The following is a 20,876-nucleotide window of genomic DNA, read 5'->3' as shown; positions in this document are numbered from 1 at the left end:
ATAAAGACGAAATCAAATGCCTTAACAGTTATCTTCCGCGTAGACCGCCACGCGTGCCGGATTAGTAGGTTCGCCTGTGGGCATGCGCAGATAAGTTTTCGTGCCTTCTTTCTTTTCAGCCGTTGTGCGTCTCTTCAGTTGTTAGTCGGCGTTTGTGGTGTCCTGACTTCTTTCTTGTGTCCGTGTTTGCACGCCCTGTCTTTTTAGAATGAATACTTACCAACTAGCTCAGCTCTCTGTTATTCTAGTCTTGGATTCATCAGCGCCGATCGAGGGACACCGATTTTCTCAGCTCAGATTCTTCCATTTGGATGCAAGTGTTCAGGGGCGTAGCCAGAATTTTTCGGGGGGGGGGGGGGGGGGGTACGTGTTCAACCATACTTTATGTATGTTCGTGCGTGCGTATGTGCGTGCGCGTGTATATATACGCAAGCAAAATTGAAAAGTTTCGGGGGGGGGGGGGGGGTGAACCCCCCAACCCCCCCCCTCGGCTATGCCCCTGTAAGTGTATCAGTGAACGTTTGTCCCGAATGGCTGTGCATGCGCTTTATTAATCACGGTGTCATGTGACCTTGCTGTATGCAATGTTTATGTATGGCAAAGTACACTACACACTGGTTTGTGTAAGCAGCCTGTCTTCAATAACCCAGTGCCGTGTAATGCTTGTGCCTAATCCACATGGGCCTATGCAACAAACGCCAGTAATTATATGTGCGAGTAAATTCATTTGACATCTATTCGGAGTAGTTTAAGGTGGATATAAATACTCGTTACATAGCACCTGCAGTACAAACCGCAGTGCTCATCAGATCTTGCTAAGAGGCAACTTTGCTTTGCCCTGCATTGACTGCGCAATTGGGTGTATGACGAAGGTGTATTGTAGCACTGTTGTTGAAAGCTGTATTGATGCTGTTCGTGTGTTATGGCAAAACTATACTTTTGCTTGAATTGCGTTTTATAGGTCATTGTGGTTTTAATTTTCACTCGCTATGTATAAATACTTTTTTCAGGTGGTGCACAAGGGTATGAGCAAATACATTCCACATCTCAAATAAATGCTCTTAAGTTTAACCACCATGCTCCTTGACTGTGCACAGTTCACTGGACGAACAGGTCCTGTAAGAAACAACCACAGGCATGCGCAGGGTTACCCATCAGGGGAGAGGGGGGGCAAATGTTCATCGCAGTGGACCCCCACTGTACTAAAGGCCCGAACACACGTACGCGTTGCAGCGCGTCAACGCGTGACTTTTTGACGCGGCGTCGCGCCCTCTCCCTATGGAGAGGAAGGGCGCGCAGCTTCGCGTAGCCGCGCGCCCTCTCTCCCCATAGGGAGAGGGCGCGACGCCGCGTCAAAAAGTCACGCGTTGACGCGCTGCAACGCGTACGTGTGTTCGGGCCTTAAGTCAATGTATGGGGCAGATTTTGCGCCCCCCCCCCCTTTTACGTGACTAGAAGGGTCGATGTACGGGGCAGATTTTGCGCCCCCCATCTTAGGGCCGCCCCCCCCCCCCTGTGCGCACACCTATGGAAACAACTAAGAAGCATGCAATAGCAGTAAGGTGATATCTGGAAATTCTTTCATTTCTAGCTGGAAATATTCCCATTCCCAGCTGAGACGCACGTTGGAAGCTCTACACAGGACAAACCATTTGGGGCACCTCCTTCCTGTTTTGATATTGAGAGACACGCATGGAACTGACAGACTTGTCATCAAAGCCTTCTTTATTGCAGCAAAAAAGGTGCACCACTTTGGCATATGTTCAGGCTCACCATGGCAAGAGTAAAAACACAAGGCAGTGTAATACTTACAGGCTTAGCAACAACTGTCAATGCCATTTCTTGTGCAAGCTGCAGGTACAACAACACCGACCAATCGCGTCCTTAGCGCAAACACCAAAGTACACAAAACAGGTTAGTATTCAATCACAACCAAAGGAAATTCGGTGAGATTACAGGCTATCTATTCTTGTCGGTACCAAGCAATAAAACTGGAAAAACAAAGAACGCTGTCAGAGATATTTGCTTCAGCAAAATTCAACGCTGTCTGTATGGCGAGCAAAAGTTAAGTACACATCGACATTCTAAACTTGAGTCCCGCAAATGCACTGTTGTCACAATTTTTACCACAGCTCAGCATCAATTTCTAAACGTAACAGTGCATGTCACAAATGTATCAATTTGCAAAATACAGAGTTTTAGAATTAAGGTACATAAAGTTAAAGAATACAGAAGAATGCAAGTGGCATTATATCTAAATGTGCTAATAAGTTTACTTGACTTGCTCATTAAAATAAAGGAACTGAAACATGTGCCTGGCATATGGTCATATAGACCCTTATGATTGATTCCACATATTCTATGGTATACTTCAATGCAGCAGTGAAGCAACACCTTCCAAGTCATCAGCTCACTAAGCTTTGGGACTAATGTAGGCACCAATACCAGGTCAAAGGCTTTTGAAGTATTCAAGTGTGCAGGCTCAAAACATTTCCGGAGGCGCAAGTTTCTTGGCGGTCCTGTAGCATGCAAATTCGCTTTGCCTGGCAACACAGATTGGCCTAAGTCACAGAGCAGCAAATAAGCCTTTTGAAACAGTTACAAATGGTGCATTTTCGAACTAAGATTTCTCCAAAGACGAATATATGCACACATGCACGCTTATATTTAAAGGGGTCCTGAACCACATTTTCAAGTAATCATCAACTGATTTCAGCATTGGAGTTTATTGCCTCATGAACCGATTGCCACGTTTCCAACCCGTCAAAGTAGCGGAGTTGCAGGGATTTGTCGCTCACTTTAAACCCTTTCTCTTTTGTTTCGTACTGACGAGCGTGCTGTCAGCTAGGCAGGGCAGATAGTTAAAGGGAAAGAAGCAGACGCGCGCGTCATGACACGCGATCCCGGTGCAATTCTGATGTGTGCAAGTGTGGCTACTGTGGAATTTTAGCATACTATTGAGCGCTCCTTGCCGTGCCCGACTGCAAGATTTGGCTGAGTAGCAGCCAAATCTCGCAGCAGCGTCTGCTTTCTGCTGTGTTTCTTTTTTTAGGGGCGAAGCACCTTAAGGTCAAGGCATGTCCGTCCATTTGTTTGGCGTCCGTGTCCGTGCTTACACAGCACTGTGTGAAATCGAAACATCAGGTTTAAGAATAGACTAATATCAATCATAATTGTGACGAAACAATATAAAACACCTGCAAGCACAAACCCTTTATTCTAGTTGGTGACTTTAACGTACACATTATGGACCTTAAGACCTAGCTTTGTCGTCGGCTCTCACTGTCCGCTGTCATGGTATATAGAAAACCGCTGCTACAGTCAAAACGTGTGTATGTGAATAAAAAAAAGGTTTACAATAGATGAACATCAATTATAATTGTGACGGAACAATATAAAACACCTACAAGCACAAACCCTTTATACTAGTCGGCGACTTCAACATAGACATTATGGACCTTAGGACCTAGCTTTGTCGTCGACTCTTTATGTAACTCAATTTACATTATATGGGGTAACGCTCGGGTAACGTACGGTTACTCACCCATACGATACCCAGAGCTTCGCCCACTCGTCATGATTCACTTTTTTTCCACCAAGCACAAGGGGGGGGGGGGGTTCAGGACAGAGGCGCTGAAAAACTGTTTGAAAATAGTAAAGGCTGCATGTCAGTAGTCAGGGCTGCTGTGAACATGCGAGCCAAGTATCACTGCACTGGACGCCGCAGGGACCTCACAAGTTCACTTCAACAACAATCGCAGTCTCTCTAGGCAAACTACGTAGTCGAAGGGAGGACCTGGTCATTTGCTGGCTTCATCATTGCAAAATAACCTCAGTAATGTTGATCTGTTTCGAGTTCAACAAATAAAATATCTACAAGTCTTACCTTCAAAGCTTACTTCACTTACTGTTTCGTTTTCTGTTACATTCATGTGAAGCAGCACTCAGCAGACAACACCAGTGCTATTTCAAACACTTCGTGCTTGAATTGGTCCCTTGTCTTGTACTGAACCCACTACGACAGTAGCTACTGACGCCTCACATTTTCGCACAATAGTGTCTCAAGTGCTGAATAGTTACCGTGATCGCTACACTGTGCTGCCCGGTGCCGGTGGCACGTAAGCTATTTTAGGGACCTTAGTGGCACGTTTGTCATTATACTGGAAATATGTGAACACGTAAATAAAACAAAAAACTGATGGTTCTCAAGGTCATTGTAGTGTAGAAGCTAGGTCATGCACTGACCTAGCTTTTTTCCCCCGTGTCATCCCTCCCTGTAAAGCTTCTAGTGTGCTCGTTGGGACTAATGAGAAAAAGCTGTATGATCTCGGCGACAAATCCCTGCAACTCCACTCATACTTGACCGATACGAAAAATTTTTGCGGAAAGAACTCACAGGCTCCCTCACAGCACTGGCATAAATCGGTGGGGGTGTCAGGGGGTCCTGACTCCCCATGTGTTCAGGCTGGGGGACACACCCACTGCAGCGAGACACACCCACTGCTTTTTTTCATTGCGTTTAGTCACGCAAACGCTGCAAAGGCGAAATGAATGCGCAGCTCACGATGACAGACTTATTTTGCTCACACCGGCTTTTTGTTCGTCACATCTGCATGAGACGCAAGGATTTTGCCTTAAGAAACTCTGATAGCTATTCGAGGGTATATAACATGAAAAAGTGTTGTGGGACCCTTCAAAATATTCAAGATAATGAAGTTCACTTTTTGATCATTCACCTCTAGAGGGCACCAAATGTTTTTTGTCCAGTGACATAAGGCCTTATACACTACAAAACACTTTCCCTACACATATTCCACATGTATGTCGTTCAAGAAAGCTTTGCACAATATTGCAGTGTTTGAGACATAAGCAAAAGCGGCCTCAACATTCGATTAATTATTCTTACTACCCAATAGAACCCTGTTATGCATTCAGCACAAGCTTAGTGTTCCACTCACATGGGGAAGTGTGCCTCCTGTTCCACTGGCCCAAAGTTCCTTTCAACCCACAAAACGAAATAATTGTTTGGGTATTTATGCATAAAACATAAGGTTTCCAGTAATGGAAGGCTCTGCATTAACTTCAACATGTTCTGTTAAGGCACACTTAACAAAAAAAAAAGATTATGTTAGTAAATTACCCCTTCAGAAACCACTCTTTGTCGGTGAGTAAACGCGCAATGACTTTCCCACACGAACGGGACATTGAGGACGTCTGTTAGTGCCTACATTTGTTTACCAGAATTACATTGTCACATAGCAGGATTCATGAAATTCCATTTTGCCAATGTGACCAAAAAGAAAACTTCATGCCCGCTTGTCGGCCTGACATCACAGGTAATAAAGTTTTAGTGCAAAATTAAAAAATGACACTCCGACATTAATTTTGTCTATTAATAATGAAGATATAATCATAGAATCAGTCACAATAGTTAGAATTGCTATAGCACTTCACTTTATGTCTTTAACACAGATTTTTGCAGTGGACAAGATTTGATAGAACTCTGCAGCGTTCCCTCCTCAAAGCGTGCACCAATGGGCGTTCACTGCAGACTGACGTCATAAGGCGCCGTCATAAGCAGGACTATTTCTTTAGTCGCGGAGGCTATTGGTGGTCGTGCTTCGCTTGTCTGCGCGAGGCCTCTGCTACAGCGTACAACCCACCTCTTTCATATTCCTGTGCGGCCCTCTGCTATTTTGGTAGGGGTTTGGTAGGGGCCGGGGCAATCGGGATTGCCAGAAGCAAGGCCTCCGAGATGATGAGACATTTCGCAACTTTTTCGCTAGGGGAGAGCGTATGCGCGGGTGTCGTGAAAAAGGCGGACTGCACAGTGCACCATCACGCCACCACCGTTCGAGCGAGAGCTGCTTCCTAGTACACAGGCTCGACTGGCTAAGACAACAAAATGGCCGCAGTTCATGCAAGCTCCCATTTAAAAATTGTCAGTTACGGGGAGGCAGAGGTCATCCATCTTCCTTTGCCGAAAGCGGCTGAAATTATTCTAGAAATTTAGCGCACTAATGGAATGAACTTTGCATAAATAAACTCCAAACTCTGATCTCAACAATGATTTATTTTGAGCACCCCCACAATACATGGCTACTTTGGTTGAAAGCCACAACATGGATGCAATTTTAAAACTAATACAGCACCAAAAACACAAGAAAACCCCCGATATTACACTGTAGATGAATTCACTCCTCAAGGAATCCATTCCTTTGGCAAACGATTGCATTGAAGGTTTGATCATGCATTAGTTGGCGGCAGATTGCATGCGCTTAATTTACAATTATCTTATAGGTGCCCATTCACTTCCATAAACAATGACAGAGAAAGGTAAACACGCACACGTTTTGCAGAGAAAAGCCAAGTCCATCTTTGACTGTTTCTGTGCTCCCTAGAAAGGCCCCGATATCGATGTGTGTGCTGAAAAGTGTGACCAATCCCGAAAATAAATTTCGTTACAGGAAGTTAATGCTTGTGTTTCTTTGTCACTTGTTGTGCCTGTTTGTTTCTGCACTATGTTCCCGATGACAAAGCCCACATCAGTACCCTAGTGTTAAGGCTAAACACAAACGCACATATCTATTCGAAAGAAGCCTTCAGGTATAGCTCTCCTGCAATTATAGGGACACTCCAAGTGATCTTTTTTTAAAGGGTGCTCCAGTCACAGTCCAGGGCACTCCTGTTTCCCACAACTGATGCCACTGAACACGCTGCGATCGCTATCGGTGTTTCCAAGCGAAACTGCTTCATCCCAGTAATGTTCTATGGAGCAGTCTTTGAGGTATACAACAGTAGTGACGCGCATCTATATAGACACACGCAAGCTCTTTGCAAGCCGAGAGCTGCTTCTTTACATTTGCGCTAGTGTCAAGCAAACTGATTATCACAGTGCAACAGGACTCAATTACATTGCCACATATGCGGGGGTGGAACAGGAAGCATGGGTTTGGGAGCAGTCCTGGGAGCAGGCAAAAGTGCCTTTTGTAGCAGGCTTGGAGTATACAGAAATGCCTTTTCGAGCAAGTTTGGAGCGGTCAGAGAGAATGTTCAGAGCAGATGTAGACCCTTTTCACAGCACTTGTGAAGCAACGTTTGTCCAATGCTGCATTTGGCAAGCACTAAGGTAAATTGTGCAATAGCCCTATTTAGCTATGTACAGCTGCCCATTTTTTAACTTGAATGCACGAGGGTCAACCACCGAGTCGATAAGCACCGTATAATGGAGCTCAGCAGCAAAATGAACGAGAATATGCGTGTGTACTCGATGAGTCTGTCTTTGCTAGGCTGTTCTGAGAACCGGACACCACCCCCACTTCTTTTAAGCACAGTTATCCCCCATCCTTTTTTTCTTTTCTGAAAGCTGCCAAGAAGTTATAAAAGAAAGGCCACGTGGTCGCGTGTGAAATGGATGGGATGTGATATACACCCGCTGATTATACTACGCGCTTATCAGCATTTTTTCTTTCTTTTTCCTGTGGTTCACGCAGCACTTTCCTGAGGCAAAAAAGATATCTGCCAGTTCAAACAAAACAAACTGGACATAAATGCAGGTGGGATTAAGTCCAATTCACATAACAGCCTGGCAGACGAAGCTGCATCGGACTGTTCACTGTGCGCATGCTCGTATTCTCGTTCATTTCCCAGTTGCACTCCATCATACAGCGCTTATCAGCTCGGCGGTCAACGCTCGCGCATTCAGGTTAAAAAATGGGCAGCTGTACACACGTTCGTGTTGTTCTTTTCCTAATGGCCGCAGTCATGCTAGGTAGTACAATGCCTGGAGAAATATGCTCATATCCTGGAAGGTTTCTTCTGGTTTAAACTTCTTCAGAACTACAAAATAGTTCTGACGTTTTGTTATTGCAGTACTATGCAATATTGGACACAAAAGACCATTCCGCACAATAAGGTATATTGTTTCACACAAAAGACACTTTGGTGTAATGAGCTTAAAAGCACACACAAAAAAAGGAAAAAAAACACCCACAGCGCTTGGTCCCAACACTTGTGAAACCTCCGTCCTTTTTTTTTTTTCATCAGTGGTGCGTAGCGCCTGTTCAGCCAACCTCCATAGCCGATCACAGCCTTGATGAAACCGAAAACACAATGTTTCAGCCACGTTTTTGGGCACGGGGCTTGATGGCTGTCGCACTTTGCGGCAAAATGCGGGCGCTGCAGCGCAGTATGGCGCTGATAAATAAGTTTGGCGCAGGATGGTGCAAATGGATGGTGCAAGCGGCGCAGCTGTTCCACCCCCGCATATTGGTTCACTTGGCATATCATGCCGCCGCTGTACTCTCATACTCATGCAAGTTTTGTGCAAGTTTACCAAACACTGCCACGAACAGTTACCATTTGCATGCGTCAAAAGTGTGCTGTTAATGCTGAACTTGGTGTTGAACACAAATGGATTCCTACACAAAGTAAAATCACATCGCCACATTACAAATGTATGGCCTTGGCTTTAGGCTCCTGCAGCAGACAACAGTGGCCATGATCGGGGGACACTGTATATTAAATTTTGTCTATCTTTAAAATGATTTCGGTGTATTGGTGTGTAAATGCTTTCTGCAAGGTTGCATGTGCTTCCACGCACTGCATAATCTGTCAGCACATAGGAAATGTCCCACAAGCGCTTTTACTCCCCCAGGTGACAACAATACGGTGCACAACAGCAGCATGTGCCCCGACGCTGGCTTTGGCTCAGCAATGCACAGCCAAGTATGAATTATGACCGTGTTATCAAAAATAAGTCTCTTTCGTTAGACATAGCCAGTTTCACCATCCCTTTTTTTCACCACAAAAGGCAATGAGGACACAGCTGAAGAGGCACCTAGACCGTCAACACCTGCACAATCAAATGCCCTAAGGTAGCTTATCCCTGGCTTTATTATTGAGCACCTCATTTCCCACAAAGCTCTGTGATTGATGATACTACAGTGTCGTTTGAAAAATAGACTGTACATTGCACGAATACAAAAAAAAGGGGATCTACTAGCAAACTATTCGCGCAAACCGACAAATCAAAATCTCATGTACTGCAATATAGTGTCACGTTTATGTGACTGTGTTGTTCGGCAGACACACAGATTATTCAATGGTGCTGTGGTAAAAACAGCATACGTAGTTGAGGGTAGACAATACAGGTGCCTGCACCCTTACCAGTCCGGTATTTACACCCGTAACACCGAACGTTTAACAACATTAATGCCTCGCAACATGCGTATCAACTGATAAAGCAAGCCCACTGATTTCGTAAGCACATAGCACCAATGCACTAATGACCCAATGACAGAACAGAGTTCAAAACGATGCTGTGCAAGAAAACGATCATTATCAGAAATCATTGCACGTGGCAACATTTTGGCATTGAAAAGTTCCACTCGTGGAACCTTTTTCTTCAAAATTTCAGCCTCAGAACAAGGAAAATTACAGACTTTAAATGCAAATACGTCGTTTCTTTTTCCACTGGTGCAGCATAAACAAGGACCACATTTCTTTCCAATATGACATCTCACCATGTGCCAGTTACAAATGCATCTTCTGTAGACAGGAAGGCAATTTGGCAACATACATTTACCCAAAAAATGCCAAAAGCAGTCATGGCCTTGTACACTCACTCGTGGTCACCTGCCTGGCCTTCACATCACAGAATACTGCAACAACACACTGTCAGAGGCAGTTTCATAATGCACATTTAGAACTTGCTTCAATACTGCTTTGACTCTAATGTTTTGGAACTACTGCCCATCTCAACCAATGCAAGTTATTCCAACTATATACAGTGGAACTTCCTTGCAGCATAAACAAGGATTTATGCTTCCAAGAACACTGGAAATTTGTTCAAATAAAATTGAGTTAGAACTAGAGAGAGCCCTTTGGAATACAGCACCCAATGACCTGAGCCAAGTTTCTGGAAGGGCACTGCATGTGCTGTCTTAGCCCACACCTACAGATTAGTGCAGGCAGGCTTTTTTTTTTCTCAGAAGGGAGAGGGACGGTTGCAGTTGTTAGAGAAGAGTGTGCCACATGGTGGTTGTTTATTTGGGGAAAGATATATGTAGAAAAAATTACGCTGTCTTTAAACCCTGTGGAAGTGGATGACCAGTGAAGCTGAACCTTGTCAAACAAAACCGTGCGAGAAACAGCGAATGTGAGCAACAAGCCAGACTGAACGAAGAAGGCGTGGAGGCGAGATGTACTTCAGGCGCTGAGCGCAAGCAGAAAGTGGGGTAGTGCTTCGCTGGTCATTCAGCTTCAGAGGCTGGAATTCCAATCCCATACTCAGTATATCTCTTTAGGACCTCATTTTATGCATTCATATATCCGACTAAATTATCGGCCTTCACTTTTTGCCACATTCTCCGCTTCGGGGCACGGGTTGTTTTCTGTGGCTTCCTGCTTGGCGTCTTGAGTACTCCCCGTCGTCATCGTTCTGCCTGGCTACCCACATGCATTCGGGATTTCTCACATGGTCAGAGTTTGTCGTGTATTGCCTGAACTGCTGCTCACGCTCGGCATCTTGAGCACACTTTGCCTCGACATCTGTTCAGTGTGGCTTGCTGCACTCCTTCTACGTTTTCTGGGCACCACCTGGCTTGCCGTTTGCAGTCAGCTTCTCAAGTATGCTGGGTGCTACTCATCGAACGTGCCTCTCCACTGCGGCTACACTGGTTGCACAGGAGGCCGCGATGGCAAAGAGGCTAGAAACGTTTGGCAAATTTTTCTAGCCTCCATAGGACAGCCATATGCCTCCTGCTGCCACGAACAAGCTAGCGAGACCCGACTGAGAGAGCAATGAACCCCATGAATGGTAGGAGCGTGCTCAGCTCAAGCCCCTCGCCCCACAATGGCAGAAATGCTGCTTCCCCTGCCCCGAAACTCCTCCCCCAGACCCTAGCCATAAACAGCTGCACTGTAAAAGGAGTGAGGCCAAACTGCTGACCGCACTGTAAATGCATGGAGGGCATGGCAGGGCATGGCCCTCATCTATGCCAACCAAAGGGATCACTGTTCGGAAATGCTCAAGTTGCAGCCCCTAAGGGAGCATGGTGCACAGGGAAGGGAGTAGGAGAATAAAAAAGATAGAAGAGGAGCTCTGAGCCAACGTATGGATTGAGCGGGCGTCTGCTACCTCTGCCAACCAAACGGCCACATCTACTCGAGACTGCCGCCGTGGGTGCCATAGCAACAGTGGCAAAGACAGGCATGTGTCTGGGCACGTGATGGAGCAGTGGCAGGGTTCAGGACAGCAAGAGTCAGCCCTTGCTTCTTTTCGTGGAGGGTTAAAAGGTCGAGCAAGACGAGCTGCTGGTATCTACGTGTGCACTGCCTTTCTGCACCTCACATGCAGAAAGACAGCACACACGTAGCAGGACAGTCGTGTGATCAAGATGGTCATGTTATCCCAAACTTTAGGAAACCGGATGATGCGAGAGGTAATAGTACGAGACTTTTTTTAAAAGGCAGTCCCATAGGCGCAATAAATTTTGTTGGAAATAGACACTGGGCGGTTCTTAAACGCTTCAATTCATGGTAGTTTTCGTCTATTGAAATGCATGAGGCTTCACTGAAACCAGCTGTGTAGTACGCATTATTTGTCAATACAAATTTAGAGATTTCAAATTAGTGAGATCTTACTGTACTTGCATCCAAGGCAGTGAAATAACATAACCAGCTTGTTAGCACTGAACTTACCTGTGAAAGAGCAGATGTCAATTTTCAGCAGTGCGTCTAAGCCAAATCATGCAGACACGCCATGTGAAATGCCATGGAAAGTGTGGCATTATTTTGGAAATGAATATCCGTGTGAAGCACTTTTCACTCAGCATATAGCTGGAGGATGACACTGGGCCCTGACTATGCCACACCAATAAGGGACAAAGTGCTAGATCACACGGCAAAATCAATGGGTCCATGACCTTTTTCTACCAGCAATGTTTGTACAAATAAAAAAATTCATGTCAATTTCACCTGAAACCCACTGGAACCAATTTCTGATGGGGGACAATGTGTGCTAATGTAATACCAGACGTGCACCTTCAATATGCTGGCTTGAGGGTAACTAGCCACAGCAAAAGATGACAGTCATTCATAGTGCGGCACATATTTTTGATGCCAGAGCTGTCGCACACCCCAAATTTGTGCCACAAGATGAATCGGTTGATCTAAACTTTGAAACTTCCATCGCAGGTGCCCCTCCCCCCGATATTGCTGCCTTGATGTCTGGACATCCATGTGGCAACTATTTTGCATAAGGCAGTATACCATCATAAGAGTTGCACAATTTAACACCGCATTCAGTTCTCCTAACTTAAATGAGATATGGCATAAAGCTGTCAAGGTTACCTAATATAATGACACCAGGAAACTCGCAGTGGTGGTACAGGTATTTTGTAGTCACATTTGAGACCAGAAGGAATGCTCAGAACAGCACACTGAATGCGAGCAAGATCACTTCCAACAGAAAAAGGGCAATTTCTTCAGAGAGTGTTGAATCAAAGTTTTTAAAAGTTCTATTCGAGAACTTTTAGGACAAAACTGTTTTGCTAGTATGCATACATGTGGCTACATAAATTAACAGAGCTGACAAACGTCGATACCTTTCCAGCACATGGTCTCTGTTTCAATGAAAATGAAGTATGAATGGCAGTGCAGCCTTGTGCGCTTGTTAAATGAGTGACCAAGCATGAATGAAATACAAAGGCATCAGAACAACACATGCATGCAATACAACACCTATTGCACATTGAAAGTTGCAGAAATCAGAGCGACATGCCTTATGCAACGTGCTCTGATGCAACATCCAATACAAATAATGCTGTGCACAAAAGAATTACACCGGCTTACTGGCCATGAAAAGTGCTTTTTCTTGTATCTGCAGATAATTACTATCTTCTTTTTTTTTCCCTCTTTCCAGCACAGGGCATTGCAAATTTTCTGTCTTCAAGCTAAAGCGATCTACTTGCACTCATGGCGCATTTTCAGAGTTCTGGAATCATGTGTACATGTCAATGCTAAGCAAAATGGGCTTTCTGCAGCTGAGCAAACCAGAGCACAATTTCAAGAAAGGACCAGGGCAATCACTTGTCTGCTTCTTGCAGCCTGTTCTGCTTTCCCAGGATCTTCATCAGCTCTTTGGACATGTAGTATGGCTTCTCTTCAGATCCATCGTGCCTCTCGCAATCTTCCACTGCACACACAAGACTTGCACGTGATTCCACTGTTCTTGCACACAATAGTGACAATGCTGCATGAAATGAGGCATCGTACAGTGCACCCCAACAGAAAAATATATATACGTATATAAGTTGGAGGACACCCTTTGCTGATTCCCACATCACCCGCTTGCCACGAATTATGAGCACACACACCTACGCAGACATTCATGTGCTGAAAATATTATCCTGCATTCGACATCAACATATCCGCTTTGAAAAGCGATGAAAATTGAAAACCAGAGCCGTGCCGCCGCATACTCTAGACTTTTCATGTGACCAACTTTAAGTATTTTTGTAATTGCATTTTCACTCAGTAGCAATCACTGTATTAGTTTGATTTCTATAACCAGTTATATATAACCAGTTACTTTGTTCTCAGGAAAAACTGCAAAGGAGACGCATTTGTATTCAGTGCAAACTACAGTAGCATGCAACTTCATGGATGCGCACGTTTTGACAGGCAAACTAGTTGCCTCATTTTAACGTCGGCTCGCACAGCCTGTGTTGTCAGGTGAGCCGATTAAAGGCTGCTGGCTTCCCTCCATCGGTCATTATGGCTGTTGCCAAAACACTCCTGCAAAGTTCAAAAGTGGAACGCGGGAAGCGACGACTGCTACCCAGCCCTAAGGATTAGGCCACAAGCTGTGCCTTATACAGTAGAACCCCGCTGTTACGTTCCTCACTGCTGCGTTTTCCCGGCTGTTCCGTCGTTTTCCGCCGGTCCCGGCATAGCTCCCATAGGATACAATGTATTGGAAACCCCGCTGTTACGTCGTAACTGTCGGACCGTTCCCGTATGATACGTCGCGAAGTGCGCTCGGAGCCGACCGAGTGACTACCAAAGAGAGCCGCCATGGTGCATTTTCACGCAGCTTGGCCTCGTTTGACCGTAATATTAGCCGCATGAGAGGCGCAAGCAACAGAATCTTTCAATTGATGCAAACAAAAGCATGGCCTTCGAGATTCAAATTGCAAAGATGGCGTCTATGACGTCACTGCTCGCGAAAGCAAGGCCTTCGAGATTGGCATTTACTATTGACAAAAGCATAGCCTTTGAGATTTGTATTGCACAAATATGGCGTGTATGACGTAACTGCATGCGAAAGCAAGGCCTTCGAGATTGGCATTCACTTCTGCCATCGCGTTGGCGTAGACTCATCATCATCGTTATTTGTCGGAGAGCGGGAGGAGTTCGAGCTGGTTGGAGCTCGCACGGTCGTGCGTGCGGTTCGCGGTCGGACTCGCCGCGCCGGTCGTGATTGCGTGTGCTTAGTTCTTTCATGCCTACAGCTGTTGGTGTTAAAAAAATCACATACGTTGATTACATTTCTGTGGATGAGGCCGTCCTAAGCTCCGCGTTTCTATCCATCAACTAGATCGCGGCTGAGCGCGCCAATTTTCGTGCTGCTCGTAAGAATTGAAATAAAATTATGTACCACTAAATATTTTGCCGTTTTTCCTGTTTTTCGGCTCTTACGTTTCCCGCCTTTTACGTTTATTTCCTACGGTCCCTTCAAAAACGTATCAGCGGGGTTCTATTATCCACAAGCTCTCGCATAATCTCAAGAAAATCGCGGGCAGGCACGACGTACCGCTGATGTTCTCAGCGCCCGAGAAAGTTGGGAAGTTGAGACAACGCATTTGCAATAGCAAAAAGTGCAGCTGTGAGAAGAAGCATGAGAGGCCATTTGTAAAATGTTCCACGGGGGTTGTATACTCGATACCTTTGTCCTGCGGCAAGGTATACATCGGTCAAACCGAGAGGTGTGTTAATGACCGGTTAAGGAAGCATGCCCAAAAATTAAGTAAAAGAGACGACAAGTATGCGCACCTGGTTGCACATGCCATTATTGTGTGGGTGTGAGGCACGTTTTTCTCAGACTAAGATTCTTGGCAGAAGCACAAGAAAGACAGCACGTGAGGTTTTCGAGGTTTTTCTTCATTGAAAAGGATCAGCACCGTTGTATAAGCACACCATCGCTACCTTTGTTTCTTAACGAAATTCAGTTCATCAATTCTAGGATGTGAGAAGGAAGAAAAAAGAAGTGTTAAGAAAGGGAAAACAGACAACCACGCGTTTGTAGCACGAAGCCTTGTGGCTTCGTGGTACTAACGGGTGGTTGTCTATTTTCCCTTTCTTAACCCTTCCGCCACCTTGCGGGATTCCGCAGAACTGATTTGCAAAAAAGAAGTGTGTTCTTGATAATATGTGCAGACTGGCTTTGTTGGTGTTAATGCACGAATGTGCCACAAGATGCATATATTTAAGCATTTGTGCATTGAATAAACAGTTGGAAGTGAGCGTTGCAAGTGTTTGGTGCCTGGGTGTGTGCGCGTGTGAGTGTTTGTGCTCAAATATTTTTCTAAATGATATACCAACTAGCCCAGAAACAAGTTCTTTTACAGTACAGTAAGTTCTCATTTGAACCAAAATTATCCGCCTCTGTATTAGTCAAACTAAGTGAGCAGAAAAGGCATAAAAACTGGTGGCATGCCATCTGCGACAGCTAGAAGGCCATCTGGACAAGACAGAAGGGGACAATAGAAGTTCACCGCGATGGAAAATTTTTGAGAAAGGACCAACATTTGGACAAGGCTTTTGTTGGCAGTGTTTGTATATATACTTGTTTCTTTTTTTGTGCTATAGCTTTCTCTTCCATGGAGGACAGTGACCGCATAAACATGATGCTAAGGAAGGCAGTCAGTGCCCTGACAAAGACACCTGTCGAAATGTTGAATCCAGCGACATTCCCTGCTCAACAATCTCTGATCCTGTCAATGACTGTTTCAATATGGTGACTTCATTGCAACCGTCTTACACAAAGTATACTTACAGAAGCAGAGAAACAGGGTGTCCACAGCCATGCTGTACACGCTGAAGAAGCTTGATGCTATGATGTACGCACCCACAGAGATAGTCTGCATAAGACCATATCACATTTGTTGAGGTGACCTCATTTGTATTTAAAGCTGTACAATCAGGAAGAGCTTCAAAGAGTTCATGAATGGGAGCAGGATGAAGCAGGACAACAAACGTGGCGTTAAACTAGTAATATTAAAACAAGAGGGAAGGAATAGAGGTTGTCCTTAACTAATGCCGCTAAACAGCCCATTTCTGTTTGCCTAGTGGACATTTGCACTTGAAGCATCAGAGGTGGACTTAATTTGAGAAAACTCCTGCTGAGGGAAATAATTTTTCAATGTGCTTTAACCTTGTGCTTGTCCTCTAGGAATGCCTGACTTGCAACTACAGTCAAATTCTGCATATACAGTCGAACCCACTTATAACGATCCCAGATATAACGATCTATCGGTTATAACGACCATATTTTGGTGCACTTACTATTTTCCTATTGAAACTGCGTCCACACACAGCGAACATTCCTCAAAGCCTCCTACTTTTAGAACGAACGTTTCAGACACGGTCGCGGTAAAAATATGGCGCATACGAAGCGAAAGAAAAGTTAGAACAGGCCTTCTAAAGCACGAGAAAGGTGTGCGCTCGCGCATGCCACGCTCCAGTTTACTTGCGACTAAGATATCCTAGATCAGCGAGCACTGCACGCAGATTTTGGACGCTGCAAGCAACGTTCAGACATTTCTTCAGCGGCAGAATGGCAGCGAGGAAAAAAACAAAACAAACAAAAGAAATAGGAGGCAGCATCAAGCCTTGCGATCAACTTTCATGCAGCAACATTTTCTGACACCATTCTCTGCAGCTACGGCCGCTACGATGAACCAAACAATGCCTTGCAACGCAAGAAGCTATAAGTGCAAGAAGCAATAACCGCGATAACTTTTCGTTGCACGAAAAAGTTCACTGTGCCCACTCAACTCGGCGACACCACAATGTGCCGCGAAGGGTGTTCTGTCTTTTCGGTAACGGTAGAGACCAGCTGATCAGCGATTACGGCTTCCACGCGATTGTGGCGATGCTTCACGGATAAGCATCAGAAAAGAGCGAAGGCAAGGTGGCGGCCGGCGATTAGCGTGCTATTATGACTTATCGCCAACAACCTTGGCACAGTCATCTGCAGCTATCTGCTCGGCTGCGCGTGTGGCGTAAACTGTACAGATTGACGACGGTGCAAGCACGCCATGGTGCCGTTCGCAAGTTCACCGCCGCTGTGTCGTGCCAGACTGCTTTAGTGGGTGTCACACTGCGTAAACGAAAGTAGCTCACTGGTGTTGAGTGGCGCAGGCACCAAGAACCGCCGATGCACTGACAGCGAGTGTATACTGCATGTTTTACTAGGTGACAACCCAAGCGCCGCGCCTCGTCGTGCAGGACCGTGTGGGAAGTAGGGTGCACGCTGTTTGAAAAATGCTTGTCTTTGCCGCGTTGAACAAACAGGCTACTCGCATCACCCGTGCACGGTCCAGAGTGAAGCAGGCACGAAGAATGCACAAACGCGTGCATACGGCATACAGCAAGCAGCCCGGCTGCGACAGCGTGAGCCAAGTAGGTGGCGTGCTGCACGCAACTAGCCAGGGATGATCGGCTTCACATGGCTGTACCGTGCTTCAGTGAAACGGCGTCAATTCATTGCAAAAGCGGTTTTATTCACCTGTGAGCGCGCAGAGGGCTTCGCTTCAAGACGCGAAAAGGCTTAACTTGTCAACGGAGGGGTCGTTAGAACTTTTTAATAAAAATGTGCGGAAAAAAAAATGGCTTGGTCGCTAAGCGCATGTTTTTAAGGGCGAGTCCATATAGTACAATGAACTACTGATATAACGACCACTTTTCGTGGCATTTTTGAGTTCGTTATAAACGGGTTCGACTGTACAACTATGGTTAATGCAATCTCAACTAAAGGTCCCAATTAGCAGACATATGATATAGTTATACGAGTCCAAACTTTTGTTACTTCGATATAGCTTTTACCGGATACTACTCTGAACTTGCCTGGTTAGCTTACATGCACCTGACCCCACTGTGACCACTGCAGTGGTTGGAATAGTAGCAGCATTTGTCTTGGCAGTGCTTAGGGTACAGCAAATAGGCTGTACATACACAATCTATCAAAAACTCCTCTTTTCAACCTGCCTCGGGTAGATTTCCATGCAAAAAAATTTCCACCATGCGTTCATCTTTAAAACTGACACTTGATAAAACACTTGTGCGCTCAAAGCTAGAACACGTCTCTGGTATGTGGCATTCCATGATGATTGATGATTAGTGGGGTTTTGTGGCGCAAGGGCCATTGGTGGCCAAAGAGCACCATGTCTGTTATGTGGTGTTAGCGATGACCAATGGTTACGATGACAGGGTGTATTGTGGCTGTATAGAGGCCTAAAATCTCGCGCTGTGAAGAAGCGTAAAAGGTGTGTATAGAGCATAAAATTATGGCAGTGACAAGTGGTGTGACCTATGGGTGTGGGATGATTGAAGGGTGAGCATGGTATTTACAAGTGAGAGGCGAGAAAACAGCACGAATGCCTCAAGGCCTTTGAGCCCAAAGGCTGGGAGGCACGTGCTTTCTTTGATAGAATTACCGCAGCAGCAGCGTCAATCATGAGGCCGTGCTACGGAGCACCTGGAAAAATAACGTTGGAAATTGTGTAGATCTTTTAGAAATTCAAAAAGGGACTGATATTTAAAAAGGGGTTCCCTGCCAATGAACATAACAGGATGGAGTGGGTACTGCAGGTATATAGATGAAAAATGCTTTTTTCTGAGAGCGTCTAGTTACGTGCATTGCAGTAAGATGTGGAGTACAGTGAGGGGGTCACCACACAGGTGGATCGCCTCCAAACAAAAGGTAAGAATTAGGGGTGTGTGAATATTCGAAATTTCGAATATTTTTCGAATAGTGTTTGCTATTCGATTCGATTCGCACTGAAATTTTACTATTCGAACTTCCCAAAGACAAATGCAGTCAACGTCCCGTTGAAAGTGACCCCTTCAAATTTTCAATATGCTTCGCCTCATTACACTCTCGTATTGCGGCAAAGCTGCCTTTCAAGCTCCGTTACGGTCGAATTTAGCCAAGAGACAAAGTCCGATTGAAAGTGGTCCCTAGATTTTCAATATGCTTCACCTCATCACACCCCCGTATTGCGGCAAAGCCGCCTTTCAAGCTCCGTTACGGTCGAAATTGGGCAAGAGAGAGTCAACGTCCGATTGGAAGTGGTCCCTAGATTTTCAATATGCTTCACCTCCTCACCCCCCGCATTGCGGCAAAGCTGCCTTTCAAGCTCAGTTACGGTCGAACTTGGCCAAGAGACAGTCAACGTCCGTTTGGAAGTGGTCCCTAGATTTTCAATATGCTTCACCTCATCACATCCCCGTATTGCTGCAAAGCTGCCTTTCAAGCTCCGCTACGGTCGCAAATGTATTAACTCAAGAAAACACTGGTTCCAATATGGAGATGAAAGATGTGGCAGAGTTGGGGGCTCAATTAATGCTGTTTTGGACCTGAAATTTGGGCAGAAAGTCCGAAAAATCGGACGTCGAAGCTTTTTAGCATCCAAAATTTCAGATGTTCTTATATATCGACGTCTACAAGGCAGATTTGGAACTCCGGACTTGAAGGGAGCACACCCTTGTCCGCCACATCAGTTGGGGTTCCACAGAAGTTGAAACAGGAGGAGAGGCTGAGGAAATGGCATCTCTGCCTATCACGTGTAAAGTGTTGTCGGCAACACTTTGGTTGCACCAAATACAATTCAGCCTCTACATTGCCTCCTTCTTGATGAGAAAGACAACTATGAAATATGGCCCCACCAGCGCTTCATCAACCTAGCGAAAAGAAACACTTTCATGTTGCTATCTCACAAAAACATACTTAAGGATTTTCTGCAACCTTTTCTGTAATTTCATTTCGAATTATTCGAAAAATGTTTGAGAAATATTCGAAAATTATTCGAAAATTATTCGATTCGATTCGCACTCAATCTTTATTATTCGAATTCGCTTCGCACCCAAAATTTTGCTATTCGCACAGCTCTAGTAAGAATGTGTACTGTATGTGTGGCCAATCCTAAGTCTGCAGAGTGTAACTTCTGTGTGGTGTGACTTTGATACTGGCGGCCAATTACCTAGTTGCGGCTTGATAACGTGCACTTTATTTTGTGTGTGCCTATCCCATGTGCTCTGCCAAAAGGCATTGAGCTTTCTTTTGAGGAATGGTTTTAGGTCTATTGGAGGGATAGCTACGGGCTACGGATGTACTGGGACTGTTTTCATGGACGGATGCTGCTAGCTGATCCGCCAACACGTTTCCTTGGATCTCGCGGTGCCCTGGCACCCAGCACCCTATGACATGTTGTTCGAGTGTGTAGACTATGCATAAAAGTGAGTATAGTGAGACAAGGACAGGATTTATGTGTTTTTTCAGAGTTTTTAGGGCTTTCACTACACTTAAGGAATCCGTGTATATCACTGCACTTTGTAGTTTTAATTGTTTAATGTGTTTGACGGCCGCAAGTATGGCGTATGCCTCAGCTGTAAATATGCTTGCATTCGGGTGCAGAACGCTGGCATGTGAAAAGGATGGGCCAACCGCCGCGTACGACACAGAAGTGTTAGATTTTGAGGCGTCTGTGAAGAATTCAGGGTATGAGTACTTGTTTTATAATTCGAGGAAGTGTGTACGGATATGTGCAAGTGGTGCGTGCTTGGTAACTTCCACGAAAGAAACATCTCAA

At 45.3% G+C, this 20,876-nt stretch overlaps 1 protein-coding gene across 4 annotated transcripts in view; it reads right to left on the bottom strand.

The window, feature by feature from the left end:
• Positions 1-1,723: 1,723 nt before the first annotated feature.
• The window catches only part of LOC119390499 (choline transporter-like protein 4), a 154,335-nt gene continuing 135,182 nt past the window's right edge, over positions 1,724-20,876 (bottom strand). For all 4 annotated transcript variants that reach the window (XM_037658127.2, XM_037658131.2, XM_037658109.2 and 1 more), the window contains 2 exons: positions 16,061-16,145; positions 1,724-13,198 (listed from right to left, as the gene is read on the bottom strand). In XM_037658127.2, coding sequence (XP_037514055.1) covers positions 13,089-13,198; positions 16,061-16,145 — 195 coding nt within the window. In that variant the 3' untranslated portion in view covers positions 1,724-13,088. The remainder of the gene's footprint in view (positions 13,199-16,060; positions 16,146-20,876) is intronic.

This window comes from Rhipicephalus sanguineus, chromosome 1 (genome assembly GCF_013339695.2).
Source record: "Rhipicephalus sanguineus isolate Rsan-2018 chromosome 1, BIME_Rsan_1.4, whole genome shotgun sequence".
NCBI lineage: Eukaryota > Metazoa > Arthropoda > Arachnida > Ixodida > Ixodidae > Rhipicephalus > Rhipicephalus sanguineus.
The sequence above is the reverse complement of the archived record's forward strand: the minus strand, read 5'-3'. Positions and strand labels throughout refer to the sequence as shown.